Source organism: Balaenoptera borealis, assembly GCF_965194805.1.
Source record: "Balaenoptera borealis genome assembly, chromosome: 8".
NCBI classification, from domain to species: Eukaryota; Metazoa; Chordata; class Mammalia; order Artiodactyla; family Balaenopteridae; genus Balaenoptera; species Balaenoptera borealis.
Genome location: NC_138865.1, coordinates 39,287,371 through 39,310,637, shown reverse-complemented (window position 1 = coordinate 39,310,637; position 23,267 = coordinate 39,287,371). Strand labels below are relative to the sequence as shown.

The 23,267-nt window shown below is 42.4% G+C and overlaps 1 protein-coding gene across 5 annotated transcripts in view; it reads left to right on the top strand.

The window, feature by feature from the left end:
* NTRK2 (neurotrophic receptor tyrosine kinase 2) overlaps positions 1-23,267 on the top strand; it is a 409,783-nt gene that overhangs the window by 373,060 nt on the left and 13,456 nt on the right. For all 5 annotated transcript variants that reach the window (XM_082401158.1, XM_082401155.1, XM_082401159.1 and 2 more), the window contains one exon: positions 833-23,267. This exon is cut by the window's right edge and continues 13,456 nt beyond it. In XM_082401158.1, coding sequence (XP_082257284.1) covers positions 833-1,018 — 186 coding nt within the window. In that variant the 3' untranslated portion in view covers positions 1,019-23,267. The remainder of the gene's footprint in view (positions 1-832) is intronic.

The window sequence follows — 23,267 nt, the reverse complement described above, 5'->3', positions numbered from 1 at the left end:
AGGCATCCCCAGGCTGGAAGTCAGGACACGCTCTCATGTGGCTTTGTTGGGAGAAGCACCTCCCAAACGGCCTGCCATGTATCTAAATTTCATGGCCAAAGTATAGTCACTCTCCAAATTTAAGAGTTCTAGAAAGAGAAAAGCACAGCGTTTGCTGACGCACCTGTGATTCTCTGGCATTGGGACACAAGAGTCATTTCGTGCTGTTCATCTAGTAAATTGATAGCAGATGTGGCATTCTGGTACCCTTAGAGTCCAGCTAGCTCTTTGGTATTATTCCAATAAGGTTTCAAGCTTCTCTCCTTTTTGCACATTTCACTAGAACATTTACTTCTAGTGAAAAACTCAAGCATTTTATTTTCCTTTTCTAATCTGTTTGCAAATATGTTTATATTTGAGGCATCACTTCTTGGTCAAGCACCTCACTTCTTCAGGCCCACGTCTGTCTTTTACCCAATTCCATTATCCAAAATGACTGCTCATTTCTGTACCCTGGGGTTCCCTGGCCAGTCAGTGCCCAGACACAAAAGTGACCCTGGTCCCATCTCAGGCCAGTAAAACATTGGAATTCCAGGGTGTGCTTTGGGAGCATTCCATATAGATGAATTATTTCTCCACCAGTTTGGTGAAATCAGTGTGGCTTGAAAAATGAATATAAACCCATCAAATTAACCATGATATACCAACCTAGAACAGTCACTCTCTTGCCTCTGAAAAAAAGTAAACACTGAGTGGGTTTCTTTAAAGCAGGCCTCTCTTTGTACTGACATTTATTGTATCCACATTGTTTTTCCTCTGGTCTGACCCTATCTTTGCTCTCCGTCCTGTCCAGGTGATAGAATGTATCACTCAAGGCCGAGTCTTGCAGCGACCTCGAACATGCCCCCAGGAAGTCTATGAGCTGATGCTGGGGTGCTGGCAGCGAGAGCCCCACATGAGGAAGAACATCAAGGGCATCCACACCCTCCTTCAGAACTTGGCCAAGGCATCTCCGGTCTACCTGGATATACTAGGCTAGGGCCCTTTCCCCCAGACCGATCCTTCCCAAAGCATCTCCTCAGTTGGGCCGAGAGGATGAACGTCTTTTAACTGCCGCTGGATGCCATCAATCTGCTGTTCTTCACTCTGACAGTATTAACTACAAAGACACCGAGAAGCTTTCCGAGGGAAGCAATGTGTACTTCTCCATCCGTAGACACAGTATGGACTTCTTTTTGGCATTATCTCTTTCTCTCTTTCCATCTCCCTTGGTTTATTCCCTAGTTTTTTTGGTTTGTTTTTCTTTCCTTTGTTTTTTGTCTTCCCTACTTCACAATCCTCACCCTTTCTTTTTTAATCAATCTGGCTTCTGCATTACTATTAACTCTGCATAGACAAAGGCCTTAACAAACCTAATTTGTTATATCAGCAGACACTCCGGTTTGCCCACCACAACTAACAATGCCTTGTTGTATTCCTGCCTTTGATGTGGATGAAAAAAAGGGAAAACAAATATTTGACTTAAACTTTGTCACTTCTGCTGTACAGACATCGAGAGTTTCTATGGATTCACTTCTATTTATTTATTATTATTACTGTTCTTATTGTTTGGGATGGCTTAAGCCTGTGTATGAAAAAGGAAAACTTGTGTTCAATCTGGGAAACCTTTATCTATGGGAGATTAAAACCAGAGAGAAAGAAGATTTATTATAAACCACAGTATGGGAAGAACAAAGACAACCATTGGGATCGGCTGGCGTCAGTCCCAACTTAAGAAAACCCAGCGACTGTTAGCTGGGAAGAATGTATTCGGCACCTTCCCCCGAGGACATTTCTGAGGAGTAAAAAGACTGTCGAACTCTGTGCCATGGACTATTCTTTTCCCATCACTGGAAACACTAGAGTGTAGTACAGAGAAAAGATGGCTTCTGGGAGGCAAGATGGCACATCACACGTTCCGACAGTCTTGTCTTTGTAGGCCACGGTGATGGCACTGGTTTGTTTTTCCAAGTGTTATCCACTGAGCCTGTGTCAAGTTCAGTTGAAAGTAGGTGGATTCTTGTCCAGCAATCATTTCAGGGTCAGGTGGGAAAGCCAAGGACTTGGAAAAGATAGGACAAGCTCTAAATTTGGAGGCAAGTTTCTCTTACATTGAACTTTTCAGATAGCAATTCCTTCCAACCCCTAGCCTCCACCCCACCCGTCCTTTTAACTGTGCAAGCAAAATTGTGCATGGTCTTTGTCGATAAAAATATCTTGTGTGCAGAAACTACCGCTCCAGACGTCGTGCCCCAGATATGTAGAGCAGATCCATAAAAGGTATAACTTATATAATTAGGGGAGCTAATGGAATTCATCAGCTGAGTATAAATGTCTCTGGGTCGTATGGTGGCGATGGGTTTTAACAAATATGGACCCTGAAACCTGGATATCCTCAACCATGTCGCACCCACTGTGGCCCTGTGGGAAGGGCAAAATCAACCCCCAAGGGACAGGAGACCTCACCCACCTTGGGGGTATCACAGGCATTGATGTTCAGTGTACAAAGGCCGAGACCTTGCTCTGGGCTCTGGTTGGGAGAGTGGTTTCATTCTAAATGTACTCCATTGTCAATATGCTGTTTTGTTTTTTTCACTGCATTTTAAAAGAAAGTAAAAATAAAAACTTAGGCACAGCATACCCATGGGACGCTGTGCCCAGGCCAAGCTTTGGAGGTGTGCTTCTGGGCATAGCCACGGGTTTTGCGAAAAGAGGTTGTAAATTTAAATAGAAATTTACAGTTATCTGGGTGATCAGTTATACCAAGGAAGAAAAATTTTTCTGTTCCTCAAGAAAACTTGCTACCCTCTGTGAGGGGAATTTTGCTAACTCAACATCTTTATAACACGAGCCAGATTGAAAGGGAGTGATTTGAATTCAACTTAAGTCATTTTATTTCATATTTGTTTCTGAAGGTGCAATTGCTCTGTTTAAGTTTTGCTTGTGCCCTTAGTTACTGAAGCACCTTATTTTCCATTCTAGACGTTGAAAGCCAGTTCTCAAAGAATTGAAAGTGTCCATTAACAGAGAACAAAAGGAAATCCAGTAGCATCTGCTGTCAAGTGAAGGGGGTTAGACAAGGCGATCCACATAGTCCTTTCAGGTTCTGCGCTGCCTACGAGACATGGGAGTTGAATTGTTCTCTTTGTTGGTGACCAAAAACCCTCCAGAACACACATAATAATATAACGAAAGCCATATCTCCATGATATATACCTGCACGTATATATCCTATTAAGGGCCCATGGTACTGTTAAAACACTGTGGCACCCTGTGAAGCAGTAAGAAGAGGCAGATTTGTACAAAACTTTTCTAGATTCCATCAGTAATGACCTGAAAACCTACACAGGTTTGTTATTCTGTGCGATTGGCCAGCTGCTCTGGGGGAAGAAGCTGCAAGTTACTTGTTTTATTTTAACAGAGAGCAAAGGAGGTAATACTCTAAGGGATCAAATTCAAGGAGGGCTGTGCAGTTTTAGAGCAAGGATTTGTTTAAAGCAGATGAGAGGATGGGAGCATTCCCTTCCCCTTCCAGTGTTGTGTTTTCCTCTGAAGGAAAAAAGAAAAAAAAAAAAATTTCTCTTTACCTTCTGACAAGTCCCTCAAGGTCTTGAAATGAAAGGTTCTATGCAAGTGCAAAGTTTTATAGTTATTTATATTGCTGATTATTATTCATTTTTTCCCTCTGTTGTCTCAAGAGTATGTACTGATCACAGAGACGTCTCGCATTGAAAGAATCCCAGATTGCTTTTAAAGTAGCCGAATGAACCACAGACTATCTTCAAGTCTCCGTCCCTGTTCCTCCACAATCCCCTCTTCTCATGCTCTTGTAATTTTTAGAAAAGGGGCATCCTCATTCTGCAGTGTAAAGATCACAGAATAGGGCCTGCCATCAAATTCGTTAAAAACTACAACGGGAGTGGTGACAAACCTAATTCTCTAGCCTGAACTCATCCTGACAGTTGCTTCCATTTATACATTGTTTAATAGTTATCCAAACACTTTTCACATATGTCGGCAAATTATTCCCATTTTTTAGAGGTGAGGAAATTGAGAGTTGGAGAAGTTAAATGGCATGCTAGTACTCTCCAGGCAACTCTGGGACTGAATCTAAGTACTCTGACTCTGAAGTTCATGATTTGGTCCACTAGAGACCCTAATATATACACAAGCAGTCCAGGAGAGAAAGCACGCTAACCAATTCATGAAGCAGGATATAAAGTTAGAAGAGCAAAATGAAATATGTGAGATGCAAGCAGCTGAGATCTCATGACATATAATCATGCTCATAGCTTCAGCGAAATCCTTGTACAATGAACCAATGTCATAACCAGGCTTATTTAGAAGACATTTTGAACTATGCTATAAAAGACTTTATCAGAATTCATATTATGCGTTCACATCAGCCCTCCCTGTGGTATTTCCATGTATTTATATGTGTGTTATAAATACTTGATTTATACATAGACAAACACACATGCATAGTGTGTTTGTGAGCTTATGTATAAATTTATAGGCACACAGTAATAGAGATAATTATAAGTAGGGTGCAGTATGAATAATTTGCTTAAAATCTGCTAAATAACCAAAACTTTTTTAATGTCATGTTGCTGTTCGTGCTTCCTTTCTCCATGTGGGTAGGACCCCATCACACTTTTCGACTCTCTGCAATACTGCATGGGTGGAAGACATATTTAAGATAATGTGCTTCCCAAAACAACTAAATCAAAACCATCCCACTACATTGAGTCCTTCCTCTGGCTCCCTGCAAAGGAAAATGCAGCCGGAAATATATCTCCTTATGTAAAGGTCCAGAAAAGGAAAACTGATTTTTTTTTTAAATCCTTTTGCACATTTATTTGTATTATGCTCACCTGTCCCACTGTGACCCCTTTACACTTGTGTTCAGAGTCTAAGAATTCCAAAAGAGAACTGGAGTGTTGGGAGCCCAGTGTCTTGAAGGCCAAAGGTGAGAATCCAAGACTCCACTGCGAGGCGAGTGACTCTTAGGAATTCCCACATCCTAGCGGAATGCAAGAGGCAGCAGTGTAAAATGCTGGCCTTTGCAAAGAGCCATGACAACAGGATCCCCTGGTCAGGAATAGAATTCTTTATTTTAAACTCACCCTTTTGTAAATTGGACCTTCTATAATGCCAATAACATTAAATTGTGTATCTAATTAAATAAATGACTGCAGACACACATAGTCTCAATTCTCTTGCTCTTTCTTTTCTTTTTTTCCCATTTGAGGACTTTTGTTCCCAATGATGAGCTTCGGTTTGGCCCTATATCACTGCTACAGAAAATCTCACGAGGGGGATGGCCAGTGACCCAATTACTCAGATGGCTAAGTGAGCAGTTAAAGCAGTTTCATCACAATTTGTAATGGTGGGATGCTGAGACCCCGAGGTTGAGACAGCAAATGATATTCTAAAGAATTTGTGGTGGGAGGGATTTGTAGCAAAATATGGGAGTTGAATTGTCCCATATGAAGGAGTATTTTCTTGTTTGTCAGGGCTGGAATGAATCACTGCTGCTATAAGTCAAAGGTTCTCGAATATCCTTAGTTTTTGTATTTATTTCCTTTTTTTTCTTTTACCTTTATTTATGTATTTATTTATTTATATATATATTTCTTTGCTCCATTCATCACAGACACAAAGCGAAGCAAAAAATATATATATATATGTGTATATGTGTTGCAGGCAAAACACTGTGAATTTCACAAGAGCAACCAAGCAACTCTTCTGCCATCTTAACATACGTCTCAGGAGACACAATGGGAAAACATGGGATGTCATTTTTTTTAGTTTATGCATTCTAGGCCAGGTCTGTGTTTGTTTTATTTCTTTGGTCTGTACATTAACGAAAATGATCCTGAGTGAAGGTTGGCCGAATGTCCAACATGCTGGAGCAAGCATAACTAAAGCTGCTAATTGCCACAGGTTTGAACTGGAAAAAAAATTTGTAGAAAATGAAATGTAAAGGCCTACATTTTGCAAGTTGTATATCTTCCTATTGCTTTAAAAATGTAAAAAAAAAAAAAAAAAAAACACTGGAAATGTTTAAATACAAGGTCTTTGAATTAAATGTGGATTTTGAATATATAATCCCTTGATAAATGACCAAATTATGGTGAAATATTGCTCCCTGCGTTCATTAATCATTATCCATCACTAACAAATCTGCCTAGAGGTGTGAACAGTCTCTGCATTTGCTTCTGTACATGGAGAGATGTTTGTATATATCCGGGCCGTATCCACACACACATTTCAATATCTCTCTGAAGATATATTGCCCCTTTAATTGTGACCTGGTATTTGAAACTCCCTTTTCATTTGCTTTATTTTCCTTTTAATGTGACGTCTCTGTGCTGATACTTACTGGTTCTTGTTTTGCAAACTGTTTGGAGATCCATTGCTTTATTAAGACCCACTGCATCTTGGCTGATTTCAAAGTGACACCAGAATATCAGTGTTTAAAAAAAAAAAAAAAGTTTTGTTTGTAAATCATGTGACCAGCTTCTCTCAACCTGACATGGAAAGTCTCTTGTACTACAGTGTATTTAATAAAAAATGATGTCTTAAAATAAATAACATCCTCTAAAAGAGACACTAAAAGTGACATGATGATTACTAGAATTTTCACAAGGCATGGTGTGCTCTTTGTCTGTCTGTCCATATGTATGTATTTTAGATAAGGTCACTGCAGGTGCCTGCCGTGTTCATCAGTTGAAGCAACGAGAGTACAAGTTCCCTGGCTGATCCCTCCATAACCTGACATTTTCACCTTCTATCTTGGATAACTAGAACTTCACTGTCCAGTAGAACTTTCTACAATGATAGAAATGTTTTATCTGCACTGTCCAATATGGCCAGTAGGCACTTGACCTGCGGCCAGTGGGACTAAGAGCTGAATTTTAAATGTGATTTAATTTCAATTAGTTTACATTTAAATAGCCACACGGAGCTCATGACTACCATGTGAGACAGCACAGGAATCACCAGGATTTCTAACAGATCAGACCTAAGAAACCTACCATAAAGGAAATGTTGTGAATCGTGGCCTAGGGTTGGGGCAGCTTTGAGAATCATGATGACCCAGCAGCAGAAGTAGCCAAATAGAAAATGTCACATCCTCTCGGTCTCTCTGTTAACCAGTGTTTCCTAAAAGGTGAAGGAGGACAAAAGAAGGGTGGTTTCACAGGGATCCGGCAGCCTGTCTCTTCCTGGCCATCAGAGCAGTCCTCCCACATTTGCATTTCTCAGAGTCACAGCCGTGTTTCCCGCTGTCTGACCGTTTCCCCTCCATCTCCTCTGAGAGGCACAGAAGGCTTCTGGGCAGCATACCTGATGGAGGCTTCAGGAGTGTAGAGCTTGCCAGCAGACTGTCCTCAAATCAAACTCCTCAGGAACTTTGCCCATGAAAACCCCTCTTACTGGCTCAGGTATATTTTCCTTGAGTTAAAAAAAATACAATCCAGTTGAAACTCAGCAGAGACTTGGGGAATTCAAAGCTGCGTAAGGGGGGAAAACAACTCGTCTAAAAATCCAAGTACGAACATGTGTTGTTGCTGTGGGATTGAAGTGTGTATCCCACTCAAAGAAACAGGATTAAAGAACAAAAGTTAAACCACTGATGCCTTGGCCAGTGGATTATTTGGATTATTAAAGATCCACACCTTTACCAGACAACGTTTTTATATTCTTATTATTTGTGTGTTTATAATCAGTAATCAGTTAAATTCCAAACCTGAAGTCAAGTTTTCCAGAGCCCTGCCTGCTGTTTTGTAGACCCTGTCTCATTTTCTCCCTCAAATACACTTTTTTAGTTCACCCCTGAGGATGCCTAATTGCTTGGTTAGGAACAACACTTCTGAGGTATTGTGATTAACAACCTCATTCAAACAGGCATCCTTACCTTTAGAAGAAATTGACTAATAAAACAAATGCTTACTGCATGCCAGGGTGTTATGTATGTTGTGTTTTTGCTGTAACAAATTACCACACACTGAGTGGCTTAAAGCAACAGAAATGTGTTCTCTCACAGTTCTGAAGGCCAGAAGTCTGAAACTGAGGTGTCGGCGGGGCCGCACTCCCTCTGGAGACCCTCAGGGAGAATCTGTTTTTTACCTGTTCCAGCCTCTGGGGGCTCCAGATGTTCCTGGGCTTGTGGCCGCATCACTCCAATATCTGCCTCAGCGGCCACATTGCCTTCTCCTCTTCTTCCTGTGTCCTCTCCTCTGTGTGTGTGTCTCGTAAGGATACGTGTGGTTGCATTTAAGGCCCACCGGGGATAATCCAGGAAAAGCTCTTCCTCACTCTTTTGCCTTATCAGGTCACGTTCCCAGGTTCCAGGGATTACTACGTGGACATATCTTTTTGGAGGCCACCATTTAAACCTCTACAGTATGTTAACTCACCCAGCTCTTACGTCAACACTGGGAGGTAGGTACTATTATTATCCCCAGTTTACAGATGAGAAAACTGAGGCACTGAGAGTTAAGGAACTTGCCAAAAAGTTAGGTCAAAAGAAATTGACCAGCAAATGTAGTGTTTACTACTTGCCAGAAAGGTAGCCATTTAATCCTGAAAACAAGGGAGGAACTCAGGGGGTTCCACTCCAGGCAATAGGCAGAAATGCAGGCACCTGGCTGGCCCACGGAAGCCTGCAGCTGGGGTTTGGGCTCACCACGTGGCATGGTGTTGAGAGTCTGGGCTCCAGGCCCCTCGGAGACTGGTAAAAACAATTCAACATCCCAGCCCTGTAGGAATGGGCTTATCAGTGGGAGCTAATGCCAAGATTCAAGGTTCCAGGAGACTAGAGAGTTTCTAGGAAGTTAAACCTGGAGTGTAGGGATTTCGGTCACTAGGGATGAGGTAAGAATTTGGTCCCAAGACAAAGCCCAAATCTGGCAAGGTCTTTGGTGCTTTCCTAGACCCAGTGCTCCTTTTCCCTCTTCCCACCACTCATCAGCCTCGGGGAGAGTGAGCCTACAGTGGAAGCAGCTGCTTAGCAGTGGGTTCCGAGGCTTTCAGTGATGTGAGACTATCTCTCTGCGAATCTGCATTTCCCGAATGTCAGGATCTTCAGTAGGCTCCCATGGTTAGAGCTATATGAGAGCTAAACATCCCATCCCACCTGCCATCTACAGGTGCTGCTTTACAAGGATTGCCAGGTTCAGAGCAAATTCATCCAACAAGCAATGACTTATTACAAGCCTGCAATGTAGGCCAAGAAACTTCCCTTGCCTGACCTTGCATGGAAGTCACAGATGCAAAGATGTACTAATGCCAGGACCATCCTGGCCTCTGTTCAGGTGACAGGGAGGGACAACGGAAGACCCAGGGAGCCCTGGTCACTGAGAGCTGCATTCCTGGCATTAGAGAGCTGGGCTTTGCCAGATTCTTCTGCCTCCTTCATGCAGGAATGATGACACTTGTACAATAATTCTAACAAGTACTCAATCTTCAGGATCAGTCACTTCACGTACATACAAAAATCTATGTCCCTTATCCTAATTAGCAAACCATGTGATATTGATAACATTATTTTAAATGCCAATTACCTACTAAAGTCACTTCTCACATGGGCACTGCATATGTCATCTATAGTACATCCGTGTATCACTAGATACGTCATGATATCTAATCACTTCTAGTGTATAGGCTATATTTGTACATACACATCACATTGTATACACTGATTTTAAAGTCACACAGATGCTATAACAACCTCCCTATGGACAACTACAGCCTCTTCTCCTGTAGCAGGTATGTATGGATTTGTAGATACCAGCCTATGCGTGGGAAATGCCGCTTTCTTCATTTCTTTTAAATCAGGCCATATTTGACTCAAGTCCACATCCTGCAGGGGCAAAACCAATTTCAGCAATTACTGGGTGTGCCTCCCCTTCCTAGGGTATCCTTTGTATCTCAAGGTTCATTGATACCCAGGAAATACGAGAAGGGCTTCGCATTTACTGTCCATCACAATCCAGTGGCTCTGGTGCCAGAGCTGAGAGCCTTGTCTCTAGGACAGATGTCCTCCGACACACTGCAGCCTCCCCCCAAGGGCCACCACCTCCTCACACTCGATCCACTAGGTATGATGACTATCTACTCTCAAGATGAGTCACGAGGCCTTAATTTGGCTTTTAGTTTCCTTTGGCTTCTGGAGATTTTTCTGTTTCTTTTCCCATTTTGTTATATTTCACTGAGCATGTGTATGTGAACAAGATGGAAGGCTTGTGTACTTGTTCTGTCTTCCATCTTCCCTGGAAACCTCAGAGCTTTCTTCCTGCATTTAGATGAGGATTCTCTTCACATAGTCCTATTTTTCTGGCAAGAACAGTTCTTGTTGTGGATCAGAATCACTTGGAGAACTTTGAAAAATGTAGAAGCCAAAGCCTCACCCTGTTTCTGTTAGTCTGCGTTGGACAAGACATAGGCTGGCTTGTGAGTGTGTGTGTGTGTATGTGTGTGTGTGTGTGTGTGTGTGTGCAAATCCTCTAGATGTTTCTAATGTGTAGCTAAGGTAGAGAATTATTGTTCTAGAGGATGGTAAGGCTCAGCCCCAGAATTTCAACCATCCAAATAGAAACACCTGGTGCTAGCCCTAGGACTTGACTCAGCAGAGAATGGGCCAGACCGAAAAGGGCCTAGAACTTTCAAGAATGCTAGATGGAGCACTAGATAGTTTTAAAAAGCAAATCATCAGTATCCAAGGAGTTAAGTAGTTAACTACACGTTCTCTCAGAAAATAAGTTTTCTGCCAAGCTCCATGGAAACCCGTTATGGCCCAGTATTGAAAGCAATCAATCAGTCAATCAATCAATCAGTCCTGATCAACTGAAAGGCTGGGGCTCCAGCTCCCCATTATGGCAGAAGAACATGGTGGTTCTCCAACCATGGATTCTGATGAAGGGCATCCTGCAGCTAGCTTGCTATAACAAGCAGAGCAACCACAAGTCTTGGGCCCAGCCTGTGACCATGAGAACTGAGCTGGCTGGATACATTGGAGTTCAAGTTCTGCCATATTGCTATTAAATGCTAGCACGAGACCACTACAGGGGAGTGGCCAGTACCTCTTAATCATGCAACTTAAAAGTCCCACAGCCCCAGGGTCAGGATCCCTCTTCAGGAGCCTAAATTCAGTCCTACAGGATTGTCGTGTGCAATCGCAGACAGTGATGGGCAACTGGGAACACAGCTATGAGCTACTGTTTCTGTCCCCAAGAGTCTTCCCCCAAATCATGACACTCCAGCAGGTGTGCTATATGCAGTATCTGGCCATTTACCTCTGTTTGTGTGACAATATTATTATCTTTATTTATTAAAATTTTTCTCGGCCATTTCCTACAATTAGAATGTAAATTTTACACAGGCAGAGATTTCAGTGTCTTTGGTTCACTGTCTAGGCTGACTCTTGACACATAGGTGGTGCTCAATCATTTTCAAATGAGTGAACAGAGGAATGAATGAATGACTGAATCAACAAATGTTAAGGAGCTTGAGGTAAGAGGTCAGGAAACTAGGCAGGTAGTTACAGTAGACTGATGCTTAGAAATAGGCGGTGTGACCCTAGGCAAGCCATTTTAACCTTCCTAAGCCTTAGAACTATTGAAATATAAATATAAATGATAATTTATCTTATTTATAAACTATCTAATATGGGCTTTTTCTCCAGTTTCAGGTGAGCTAATCCATGTTTTGAAACCATAAAGTAAGTTATTAGTGTAAATGACTTCAAATTTTCCCACATGAAAGGAGAGTGATTTTTCTTCTTGACTTAGTTTGGGGACCCCAGACAAGCTTCCAGAAGAGGCAAGGCTACCATGAGTGAAAATAAAAATGGCTAGGCTTTTATTTTCAGTTGGACAACTAAGCCATTTCCCTTTCAAATAGAATCCATATCTTCAAAAGTAAGAGATTAAAGGTCCCTCAGAGAGGACCTCCTTCCATGCTTGCTGGAAATCAGGCAATGAGGCCAAATGGAAAAGCATAAAAAGAATTGTGGCATCTTTAGGATGACAGTTATTTTTGTTCAATTCAGCTGGACCTGGGGACTTTTCTAGAGTGGACTTTAAACAGCACTTTGCAAAGTTATTCAATGCTTTCTTAGTTTGGGGACAAAACTTTCTGGAGACCATCTGTGGCCTTTCTGGCTTTAGGGTAGAGGGCTGATTATAGATCAGAATGGTTCTCCTGGAGCTCCTACAGCATCACAGATTCACAGGGCTGGAGGGGCCACAGAGGACAATCCTGTGGACACCCTTGCCAGGGGGTCCATTCCTAGTGAAAGGGAATTTATTTGAAGAACCCCCCAGCCTCCCCCCACCGCCAGGCCATTTTGCATTTTACAAAGCTTCCTTAGCAAGCGCTTCCTGGTGCTGAAACAACATCTGCCTCCCATGGGCTCAGAGCTCCTGGGAGTACACAGAATAACTCTTATTCATTATTACTTGGCATCCCTTTACGACTTCCTTGTGCTCTTCCTCCCATGTCCATCCCCCTACAGAAAACTCTGGAACATTTGCCAAATACCCAGGACAAAAGAAGGAACCCAGCTCTGCCTGGTAAAGCTAATGTCCAGCCCACGAGTCCCATTTTCCCTCCCTTGTCCTCCAGGCTTCAGCTCATTCTTGGCACAAGGAGGAATTAACTTTTAACGGGATCAGAAAGATTAAAAGTAAGGTTTGTCTCCTCCTCTCCACTGATAAAATAAGTTCTCAGTGATGTCAAGACAACTAATGCTCCTCACAGCCCTTATATCCGAGGTCCATCCAAAACCTCCAGGATGCTTTCAAAAACAAGGGAAATAAGGAGGCTTGGGTGTTCCAGGGGACAGAGAGCTTTGTCGTCTCTGATGAGAAAAAAAGGTGAAAAGCATTGCTTAATTGCCTGCTCAGCCCAGGGTGGGAGGTGTTTGCTAACCTAAAGACAGGCTTAATTTTATTTGTTTTTGCTGAAGAGCATCTGCTTGTACAATGATTAGGCACTGGCACTCATTAACACAGGAAATAAAGTGTCTGAGGTTTGTGTCACTGGGAGTGTTCGAGAACACAGTAAGACAGACACTCGTGGGAGTGATTTAAGAGCATTTTTCATACTGGGCAAAGGTTCAGCCTGGGAGAAGGTCTAGTACTCAGACGGTGCAGTTGTTGAGAATTCAGTTATCTGTAGTAATCGAAGGTCCTTCTCCCCAGAACTGTGGGCGAGGACAGACGATGGAAGACACTGACCATGGGTATGTGCCATGTGAATCAATACCTAACAAGGGCCTGGTGGCAGCAGCATCTCAGAAAATGCCTGCTGAATAAATAAATAAATTTCCCAGGCACATAGTGAAAAGAATGCAGAACATTCTGTGCACCCTTTCTACGTTCCAAAGGGCATTTACATATATTATGGCATTTTGTTTCCTAACATTCCTATGAGGATTGGAGCCCGGGCTTTTTCCTCATTTTACAGAGAAGGGTCTGGTCATGGTCCCAGGAGTTGAAGATAGAGTCAGAACTAGAAAGTGAGTTTTCTAATTCGGTATAGAATTTTAGAACACTTAATCATACAGCCAGTGAGTTTAAGGAAAACTCCCCAGATTATTAGTTCTTGTTTATAAGATCAGGATATAATGTCAATATATCCTGAACCCCCTGCCTCCTTCCATCCTCTTCCTTTGGTTAAAAAAAAAAGTGATACTATTAAAAGTGGATTTTTGAACACATTATGTATTGTATGAAAAGTGTAACAAAACGGAAAATAATAAAATTTAAAAGTAAGTCACTTCACTTGCAAATCTACTCTTCAGGACTTCCAGCAACAAGTAATTTGAATAGATATTGGAAAAAATACAAAATGCAGAAATCAATCAGATAATTAACAGGAAAGAATTGAAAACCTCCACAAAGAAATGATATGACATTGTCCCCTGGCTCTGGGGAGAAGGTGGGACTAGATGTAGACTCCAATAAAGTTGGAGATTTGGAGTGTACTTTGGGGATGGACTAGCTCAACCCTGTTGGGTTACAGATAAGGAAACTGAGGCACAGAAGGGTCACGGACGGTCATGTAGCTGTTAGGAGCAGTGCTAAGTCTCATCACTGGGTTTCCTAACTTCCAGAGACCCTCAGCTGTGGACCTAATGTTCTATTTCTTCGGCTCCCTGCAGGTGAAGCAGGCATTTTCATCACAGAGGCCCGTGTGCATGTAGGCATGGGTGTGTGTCCACAGCATGCCTATTTCTTACCCCCCCTCCCCCGCCCCACAAATGAGGTTCAACAACTATAATCAAGCACTACAAAGGATGTTCATTTATATTTTAAGTATCTACAAAATAAAATATTTTTCCTAGCCTTGCTGTGTCAATAGTAAGAATGAAAAGCAAACCACATTACTCTCCAGATTTCAGTTGTCTCTACCAATTTCCAGATTCCGCTTAGGAGATCAGTCTTAAATAAGAAAGCTGATGATAGGAAAGAATCTGGGAAACCTGTAAACAGCTCCCCATTTCTATCCCCAACGTGGGTCCTCCCCTCCCCCCAACTCCGCTTCAGTCCTGGCTTTGGGAACCCGCTGCCCTCTGGGGACACAGTCCGCCCTCCACCATCCTACCGACTGGCTCCGCATCCTTCTCACGTCTTTTTAAAGAGATATTTTGGGAAGCAGCACACGCACATCCAGAGACCAATTACTCAATCTCCCAGCAAGTATGGAGATGATGGAAGTATAGTCCTTCGGTTTCCTAGCAACAGTGTATGGGGGGAGGCTGGAAAGCGATCTGGTTGCCCAGCACCACCCTGCGTAGAAGGCATTTGCGCATTTGGCTTTTGTTGTCTTTGAAGGCCATTTCTAAAACGGGTTCTGTATTCTTGGGGGGATTTTAGGCACTTAAGTTATTCTTTTAAAAGATCTCTGCTGATATCCACAGGTCCTATAATTAACATCTCAAGCCATAACAGGCTGGAAGTGTTCTGTCACCCCTAAAAATACAAAGCCCTAGCTTGGTCTTCTTCCTATGGTTTATTAGGAACTTTTCCAGTCCCCTACTTCCTCCCTGCCCTCTCTCACCTTTACACATATTCACCCCAGATGTGGATAATCAGCACTCCTTTCTCTTTTTCTTTCCCCCAAATTGTGAACTCTGCCCTGTAGGAAAAGTCAAAAGATTACCATCACTGGACATCTTAGTTTGCTTTTTAATCTAAAAGGACTTCCACACTTGTTGTCCCAATGCCTCCAGGATCCCCAACTCTGCTCCACCCTCCCCCATAGCAAGGGAAACATTTGACAAACTGGAGGAAGAATTGATTAAATGAGGGATGAAGGTGGGAGCTAGCATGATAGCTGACTCCCCTAACTGGAAATACCCAGGATCACAAGAGAGAAGACTGTGGAGTGGAAAAACAGTTGTTTCTGTTGTTTATGGGAGAGTGATGTTTGGGGGAAGAGAAACAGAGGTAGGATCGAGAGCAATGTGGCATTTCCATTATCAATAAAAGAAAACTCAAAGGGTGAGAGAGTTGAGGAGAGCTGGGTCTGCTCTAAATCCAGGCACACATCTGCTATTTCTGGCCCAAGGGAAACCCTCGAGAGGGTCCAGCCTTCTGGTTAAAGCTTGGAGGTAAGGGAGGGCCAATGGGAGCGCCAAGGACTGAGATGCTTTGGGGGGCAGGGGTCACCAAGGATCAGGAGGTGGGACAGCGAGTGCTTTGTTGCAGGAGCGCTGAGTGAGAGAACAGGATGGGGCCCTAAGCCTGCCCTTCAGTGCTAAGGGTACAACCACCTCTCAAATGTTGGAGTAGGAAATGATGGCTAACTTGAGAAGCTGGGATTCCTAGATAATCTTACAAATTTTATGTCAGCCAAGTAAGAGGCTGTTTCTCTAATAAACAGGGAAACCCTTCCATTTTCCCTCCTTTGCCCGTCTGTGTCCTGATTCGCTCTCCCTGGGGTCAGGAAATTTGCACAGATGGTACCCTTTCCATTAGCCCTCCCTCTGGGACCCATGGCTTCCCAGAGAGAGACTTGTCAGGCATCTATTTTCAGTCCTTCTGAGCAGGCTCCTGAAAGATGGTGATCATCTTGCTTCTAGACTGAACTCAAGCCTGAATAATTTAGCTCATGAAACCATGAGCAGTGACTAAAACTAGTGGAAAAGGAGAAGAAAGACAATTCAATTCTCACACTAGCTTTGAATCCCAGGATGAGTTCCATGGAGTGGCCCCTAGCCAACCCTAGGCACATGAGCTCCTTTCTACTCCTGGGCCCAACTCAGGAGCTAAACAGAGCCTGAGCTGATAGGCTGAGGGGTTCTAAGTAAAGGAAGGAGTATGGGGGAGAGATGACGAAGGAAGATCTAGACCTGGTCACTGCTTGTGCTTTTCAGTGGCTCTCCAGAGTGAGAAATTGTGTGGAAGTGACAAGACTGCTATTTCTATGCAAAATCCAAAGGAAAATCCTCCAGGGAAAGGAGTTTTGTTCATGTGGACTTCCTTCTGGTGTCCTTAGTCCCTACAGACCTGGGCTGTAGAAAGTCAGCATGGTTTAGATGCCCACTCCCCGCAGGAACACTGAAATCTTCTGGTTCTACAGAAAAGGGAGAATCAGGCAGATTCCTCCCCATCTCCCCCTGCACCAGATTCAGGAGAAACCTGATATTAGAGCTCCCGAGTCTTCCAAGGACATCCAAGTGCATAGGTGGGAACAAAATCCTAGTTTGGGGAAGCCCCTGAGCTTGTTAAGGGCAGAGCCAGGGCCACAGCTCAGGGCTGTGGAGTCAAGGCCAATCCTCTAAATCCACCCTGGATCTCTGAAGGCTGAACACCAACTTGTACTTTCTGCCTAAAGCTGTGAGCCTGACCCAAAGGCAGAGCCACAGATATTGATAGGGGGGCTAAGAGACTGTGAAAATAGTCTTTCTTCCACCCTTTCACTCAGGACCAGTTTGATGTCCAGTAAATCCCATGATCTGCCTCTCAGAACTTCCCAACTTTATGGATAAAAACACCCAGGAGCAAAACATGATCCTTCAAATTGTTATTTTTGAGCCTGCCGCGGTTGGTTTTTTATTTCACCACTTATCTGAAGTTCTGCATGTTCAAGTTCGGCTCTGACACAGGCCTTTGTCAGGAGCCCAGTTACCATGGCAGTGCCTCCAAAATAGAACAAGTCCAACACACATCAATAGACGGCACAATAAATAGAATAAGTACTACTTACAATACATGATTCTGTTTCTACTGGGTAGTAATTTGTGCAGAGAGTTGAAAATAACTACACCTTCCCCCTTCATTTAATTAAAGGAAAACAATTCCACAAATCGGAAATGCACAGTGTTTATATCAGAATGGAACTCGAGTGGCTGGGTGATTAAGAGGCCAAGATTGTGGTTGAATTTGCAGGGGAAAACAATGCATTAAAGGCAGGGCCATTCAGTGAGTCACTCTGAAGCACTCTCTCCGAAAACTCAGCTTATAGTGTGATTTGATTTGAGGCACTAAGTATGAACTAAGAATGACACATAAGAAACATAGAACATTTTTTTTCCCAGTAGTAGGGGGAGCATTCCTTTCTGTTTTCCCATGGCCATCTGTTTTTCTCCTATTGTCCCCTGATACTCTCAAGTATCATGCTTTGGATCAAAAATTATGTAAGTACCTTATTATAGGTAACCACAGGGTTTAGAAGGCTCGTGGAAGACCCCTTTGGAAAAATTTCTAAAGCTCAGTCTGAGAAAGAAGATACCCTTCTTTATGGTTGATAAGTCAATGAATACTGCCTAGTTTGGGCTGTTTCTAGGTAAATATGTGTCTCAGGGTTTCCAGTCTCTCGTGCTCTCTCTGGGTGGCTCTCCATCTTAGAGTAAGCAGCTTGACCTAGAGGAGAATGTGCCACCTTTAGAATCAGACAGGCTTGGGTTCCACAACTAACTTTGCCTCTTATCTAGTGAAAGTCCCTTAGCCTTGCCTTTATCGATGTTTAAAATGGGGACAACACTCTCTACTTTAATTGGGTTTCTGTGAAATTGAATGTTGTGTAGGTACAAGGGTCTAGCAAAATGTCTGGTCTATGGGAGGAAATGATCATTAGTGTCTTTTTCTTTTTTCTTACAATAGGTGTAGCTACCATGGTAGACTTCCCAGACATGGCCTTTGGAGTGGCTCTTGACCTAAAAGTGATAGAACCCTGGGCAAGTTCATTAACCTCTGAGGCTCCCTGCCCAAACTCTTAAAGGTAGTCACCATTCAAAACATCTCACAGGGTGTTGTGAAGAATAGTGGAGATGACAAATGTAAGTCACCCAGCATAGATCTTGACACTGAGTGGACACTTGTCACAGGTTAGGCTCCTTGGGATGCAGATGCCTGGCTGGAGATCAGCATGTAAGATGTTTATTAATGAGTGCCCTTGGGATGAATACTTGTGGACAAGAAGAAAAGGAAGCATTGAGAATATGAAAGAGGTCCAATGTAGTTGACTTGACAACTTGACACCAAGCGGCCATTTTGCCTTGTTGAGAGATGGTGCCAACATCAAGGTTCATCACTGGCCCCCATAATGGGCAGGTTGGACATTCAGCAATGGACCTAGCTAGATAAGCCTTGGTATGTTGGAGTACATGTTGATGACCCATGTGGGGCCTTCATCCCTGGCCCCTGCATCCATTTCATGCATGCGCCTTTGTACCTTTACTGTGATGGCTGATGACAGAGGCTGGCTGAGGTTAGTGGACCAAAGCATTTTGTCTATTTGGTAGTTTAGTGCCTCTTTCAGGGGTGAATACTCTCTGAAGGACTTAACATGTTGTGTGCTTAACAAGTTTCAGTCTCTCAGCTTCAGATCCATTCTTTTTAAAATAAACTGTTATTTTAGAGCAGTTTTAGTTTTACAGAATAATTGTGAAGATAGTACAGAGAATTCCTATATATCCCTCACCCAGTTCTCCCTATTACTAACATCCTACATTTGTATAGTACATTTGTCACAATTAAGGAAACAATATTGATACATTATTATTAACTAAAGTCCATTCTTCATTCAGATTTCCCCAGTTTTTCCCTAATGTTCTTTTCTGTCCCAGGATCCCATCTAGGAACCCATATTACAGTTAGTAGTCAAATCTCCTTAGGCTTCTCTTGCTTATGACAGTTTCTTGGACGTTCTTTGTGTTTGTTGATTTTGACAGTTTTGAGGTCAGTTATCATATAGAATATTCTTCAGTTGGGATTTGTCTGAGGTTTTTATCATGGAGTAATATGCTTTGGGCAAGAAGGTCACAGAACTATGGGCCATTCTGATCACATCATTTGAGAGTACATGCTATTAGTATGAGCTGTCAGTGTTAATGCTAACTCTGGTCATTTGGCTTGTGATGATGTTTGTCAGGGTCTCCATTGTAAAGTTACTCTTTTTTTTTTTTCTTTTTCCATGTTGTACCACTTTGAGGGTGGAGGAGAAGCTACATTAATTATTCAGAATTCTTTGGCATGGAAGATTTGTCTATTTTCTCCCACTTATTAATTTATTTAATCATTTATTTATATCACTATGGACTCATAGAAATTTATTTTGTACTTTGAGCAATAATTCAATACTCCATTATTTATTTTATTGCTCAAATTACTTCAGCTCTGGCCATTTGGAACTCTTTTAGTTGGCATCTGGATTCCTTTGCTTTACTGTGGGATTCCCCATTACTGTGTATTTTTCTGTTTTGTTTTTGTTTTTTAGCATTTTCTTATTTTTGGCACCATGGATACTCCAGGCTCATTTTGTATATTTCCTGCCTCAGTCCTAGTATAAGCCATTTCTTCAATAAGCCCTGGTTCCTTTTATTGGACAACAGTATTAAAAACCAAGATCTGGGTTCTAGGTATACTTGTTGCATACTAACCAGTGTATACATTCGTACGTATAAATATTTCTATATGTAACCAGGTAAATCTATATTGAGCCAAACATGGGTTGATAGTGATGTCTCCAATTCTAATCTATTACCACATGGAACATTCTAGCCTCGTTCCCTTGTTTATTCATAACCTCCCACTCCAGCCAGGTGGAAACCTGGCTCCCACCATCTACTTAAATGCTCAACCCAAGTATACATGCCTAATGGTTTCAGAATTGTTAACCCAAACCCTCATGAAACCAAACTATCAACTAGAACTCAATGCTTACGTGCAGTTCTTTTTGCCTTTAGCCTTCCAAACTTCACTCTTCTCCAAAGTAACTTAGGTCAATTCTTTTTTCCTCTAAATCCATTCTCTATCTTGCATTGTGATGCTGGAGCTGGACCCCATTTTCTCATTGCCATCTGGCATGGTATTAAGCTTTGTTAGTAGAGGTACCCTGGTTGGACGTGGAAAAAAGAAAGCACTTCTTTTCTTGGTTCTGTGTGTTCTTCCCTGCTTGCTCCTATGACAGTTTTGCAGCCAGCAGCATGGAAGACATCCAGTGACACTCACTTTTTGAGCGACTTCTGCCAGCAGGACATGATCATGTAACCAGTGTAGTCTCACAGGACTCCACTCTCCTAAGGGGCTGCATGCTTGGTTTAATGCTCTGTGGATACCATCTTGAAATTCATAATGATTTTATCTTTGAACTTATGCTTTGTTGGTGAAGTCCAATGGAACAACAGGGCATGGGTGTGCGCAGGGGAGATAACCAGGGAACAGCGCACACACACCTGGGGTCAGATCCACAGGCACAGTGGGCAGTGTTCAGCATGCATGCCAAGCAGTTGGCCTGGCTACCTGGTGCACACAAGCATACTTGGGGCAGGTCAGGGCCCTGAAGAGCCCAGAGGTATTCTGGACTGGGATGGTAGCAGCAGCAACAGAAGCAGCAGTGGTGGCAGCCACTGCCCTGGAAGAAAGGGGAGAAACCTCATGAGTTTAATGCTGGGACCTGTGGTGAGAGGCCAGCCTTCCCATCCATCCCTGTGGCATCTGCACCAATATTAACTCTTCAGCCTGAGGACCAAGATAGGAACTACCTGTGCTCAGCCAGCAAACATTTCAGTAAATTATTACAAAAGAAAAGTGTGGTACTGTGAATTATAATAAGAAATACATATGTGGTCTTCATTCCCATTTCTGGCACAGAGCTCCTAAAACCCTTGGAATTTCCTAAGTGCTGAGAGCTACAAAGGTGTCTTTTGTTATGTTAATGAGGTGACTTTTGGAAAGCAACTAGTTGCCAGGAGAACCAATCCTATGATTAGAAAGTTGAAACTTTCAGTCTCTCCTGACCTCCCTGGAGGAGAGAGGGGCTAGAAGTTGAATCAATCGCCAATGGCCAATGGTTTAATTAATCATGCCTATGTAATGAAGTCTCCATAAACCCCAAAAGGATGGGGTTTGGAGAGCTTCTTGGTTAGTGAACACCTGGAGATTTGGGGAGAGTGGCTTACCTGGAGAGGGCGTGGAAGTTCAGTGCCCTTTCCCCGTACCTAGACCTATGCATCTCTTCCATCTGACTGTTCCTGAGTTATATCCTTTTATAATAAACCAGTGATCTAGTAAGTAGAAGGTTTCTCTGAGTTAGATGAGCTGCTCTAGCAAATTAACCAAAACCAAGGTGGAGGGAGGGTCATTGGAACTTCTGGTCTATAGCCAGTGGGTCAGAAGCACAGGTGATGACCTGGAATTGGCATCTGAAGTGTGTGTGTGTGTGTGTGTGTGTATGCGTGTGTGTGTCAAGAGGAGGGGGAGCAGTCTTGTAGGGCTGAACCCTTAACCTGTGGAATCTGACACTATCTTTGGACAGATAGTGTCAGAATTGAGTTGAATTGTAGGACACCCAGCTGGTGTCTGAGAATTGCTTGGATATGTGGGGGAACTGCCCTCTACTTCCATACACACATATCGATATTGGAAACAGAACTCTTTAGAAAGCATAAACAAGGACATAATGCGTAGCAGGGAATTGCTAGAATTCTTCAGAGAGTTTAGAATCTCTGGTTTTGAAATCTGTTGCAAGATTAGAAAGCAAAGATCTATACATCTAGAAATAGAAATCAAATTTCAAATTGTTGCTTCCAATGGAAAAGAGCTGTAGTTTCATATGAACTTTCCAATGAACCAGTTGATAACAAGAAAGGCAATCTGAAAACCAATGTTTTCTTGTCATTGAAGATCCAGCGATAGATGACATAACAGACATTTTGAATTATATACAAATCACAAAGCCACTTTTAGTTTCTTGCACAAGCTCCACGAAATTTCAGAGGAAGCATTAAAATGTCATTGTATAAATTTATGTTTAAAATTGAACTCAGACTTAAACAAAAATGATTTGTATAAAGAGTTAAATCCTTTTAGAAAAGGATTTAGAATCATGCTCTAGAAGTACTGAAATCTTATTTTGAAATAATTTATCAGAAATTTGTCCCAATGTTATCACAGACTGTAATATACTCTTACCAACTCCAGTAATGGTTGCATCAGCAGAAAGATCCCTCTAAAAATTAAAAATTATTTTTGATCTTACACTTTCCAAGAGCAACTGACATTGCTTTCAATTATGTCATTGAAAATGAGGTTGCTAAGTTTTGATGAATTTGTAGAAAAGTGAGCTAGAAAAATCTCATGATCAATCAAGATATCACAGTAATAAAGTGTTATTATTTATTGTGTTACATGAAACTATGACACCCAAACTATTAATAAACTCCACGTGGCCTTTCTTCCCAGCACTTTTCCTCTAATACCATGGGTATCTCAGGCCCTATGGCCCAAAAAGCTGTGCTGATTGCACTGCACTGTGGACTTCCACAGAGCTCTTTCCTGTTTTGGGTACTTTAAGCTGGCAACCTTTTAGATCACCCAATGTGGGAGAAAGACGCTAGGGTGCTCCAATATTCTTATCCTGTAAGGTGGGCAGGACCTGTGATGTGCTTTTAACCAATAGATTATGGCAAATGTAATGGTATGTCACTTCTTATCATCCATCCTTGATATGGTAATGGTACAAATTGAGTAGTACCCTTGTTAGCCACCCAACTATTTTGCCCCATGAGCATGCTGCGTTCCACAGAAAGAGGTGCAACTTTGGGCACTTGGGCTCTCTCCAGGTGAAGGAGACCTGAAAGTACTATCGAAGGCTATCTGCTGAAAGCACACCCAGAAGCTGGGGTAAAAATTCTTTCATTAAAGGGGCACTTGGGCAATATATCACAGAATCTATCCATCAGAGTAATTAATTATTTAATTTTCTTTTCTTTTTCCTTTATATGTAGAAATCAG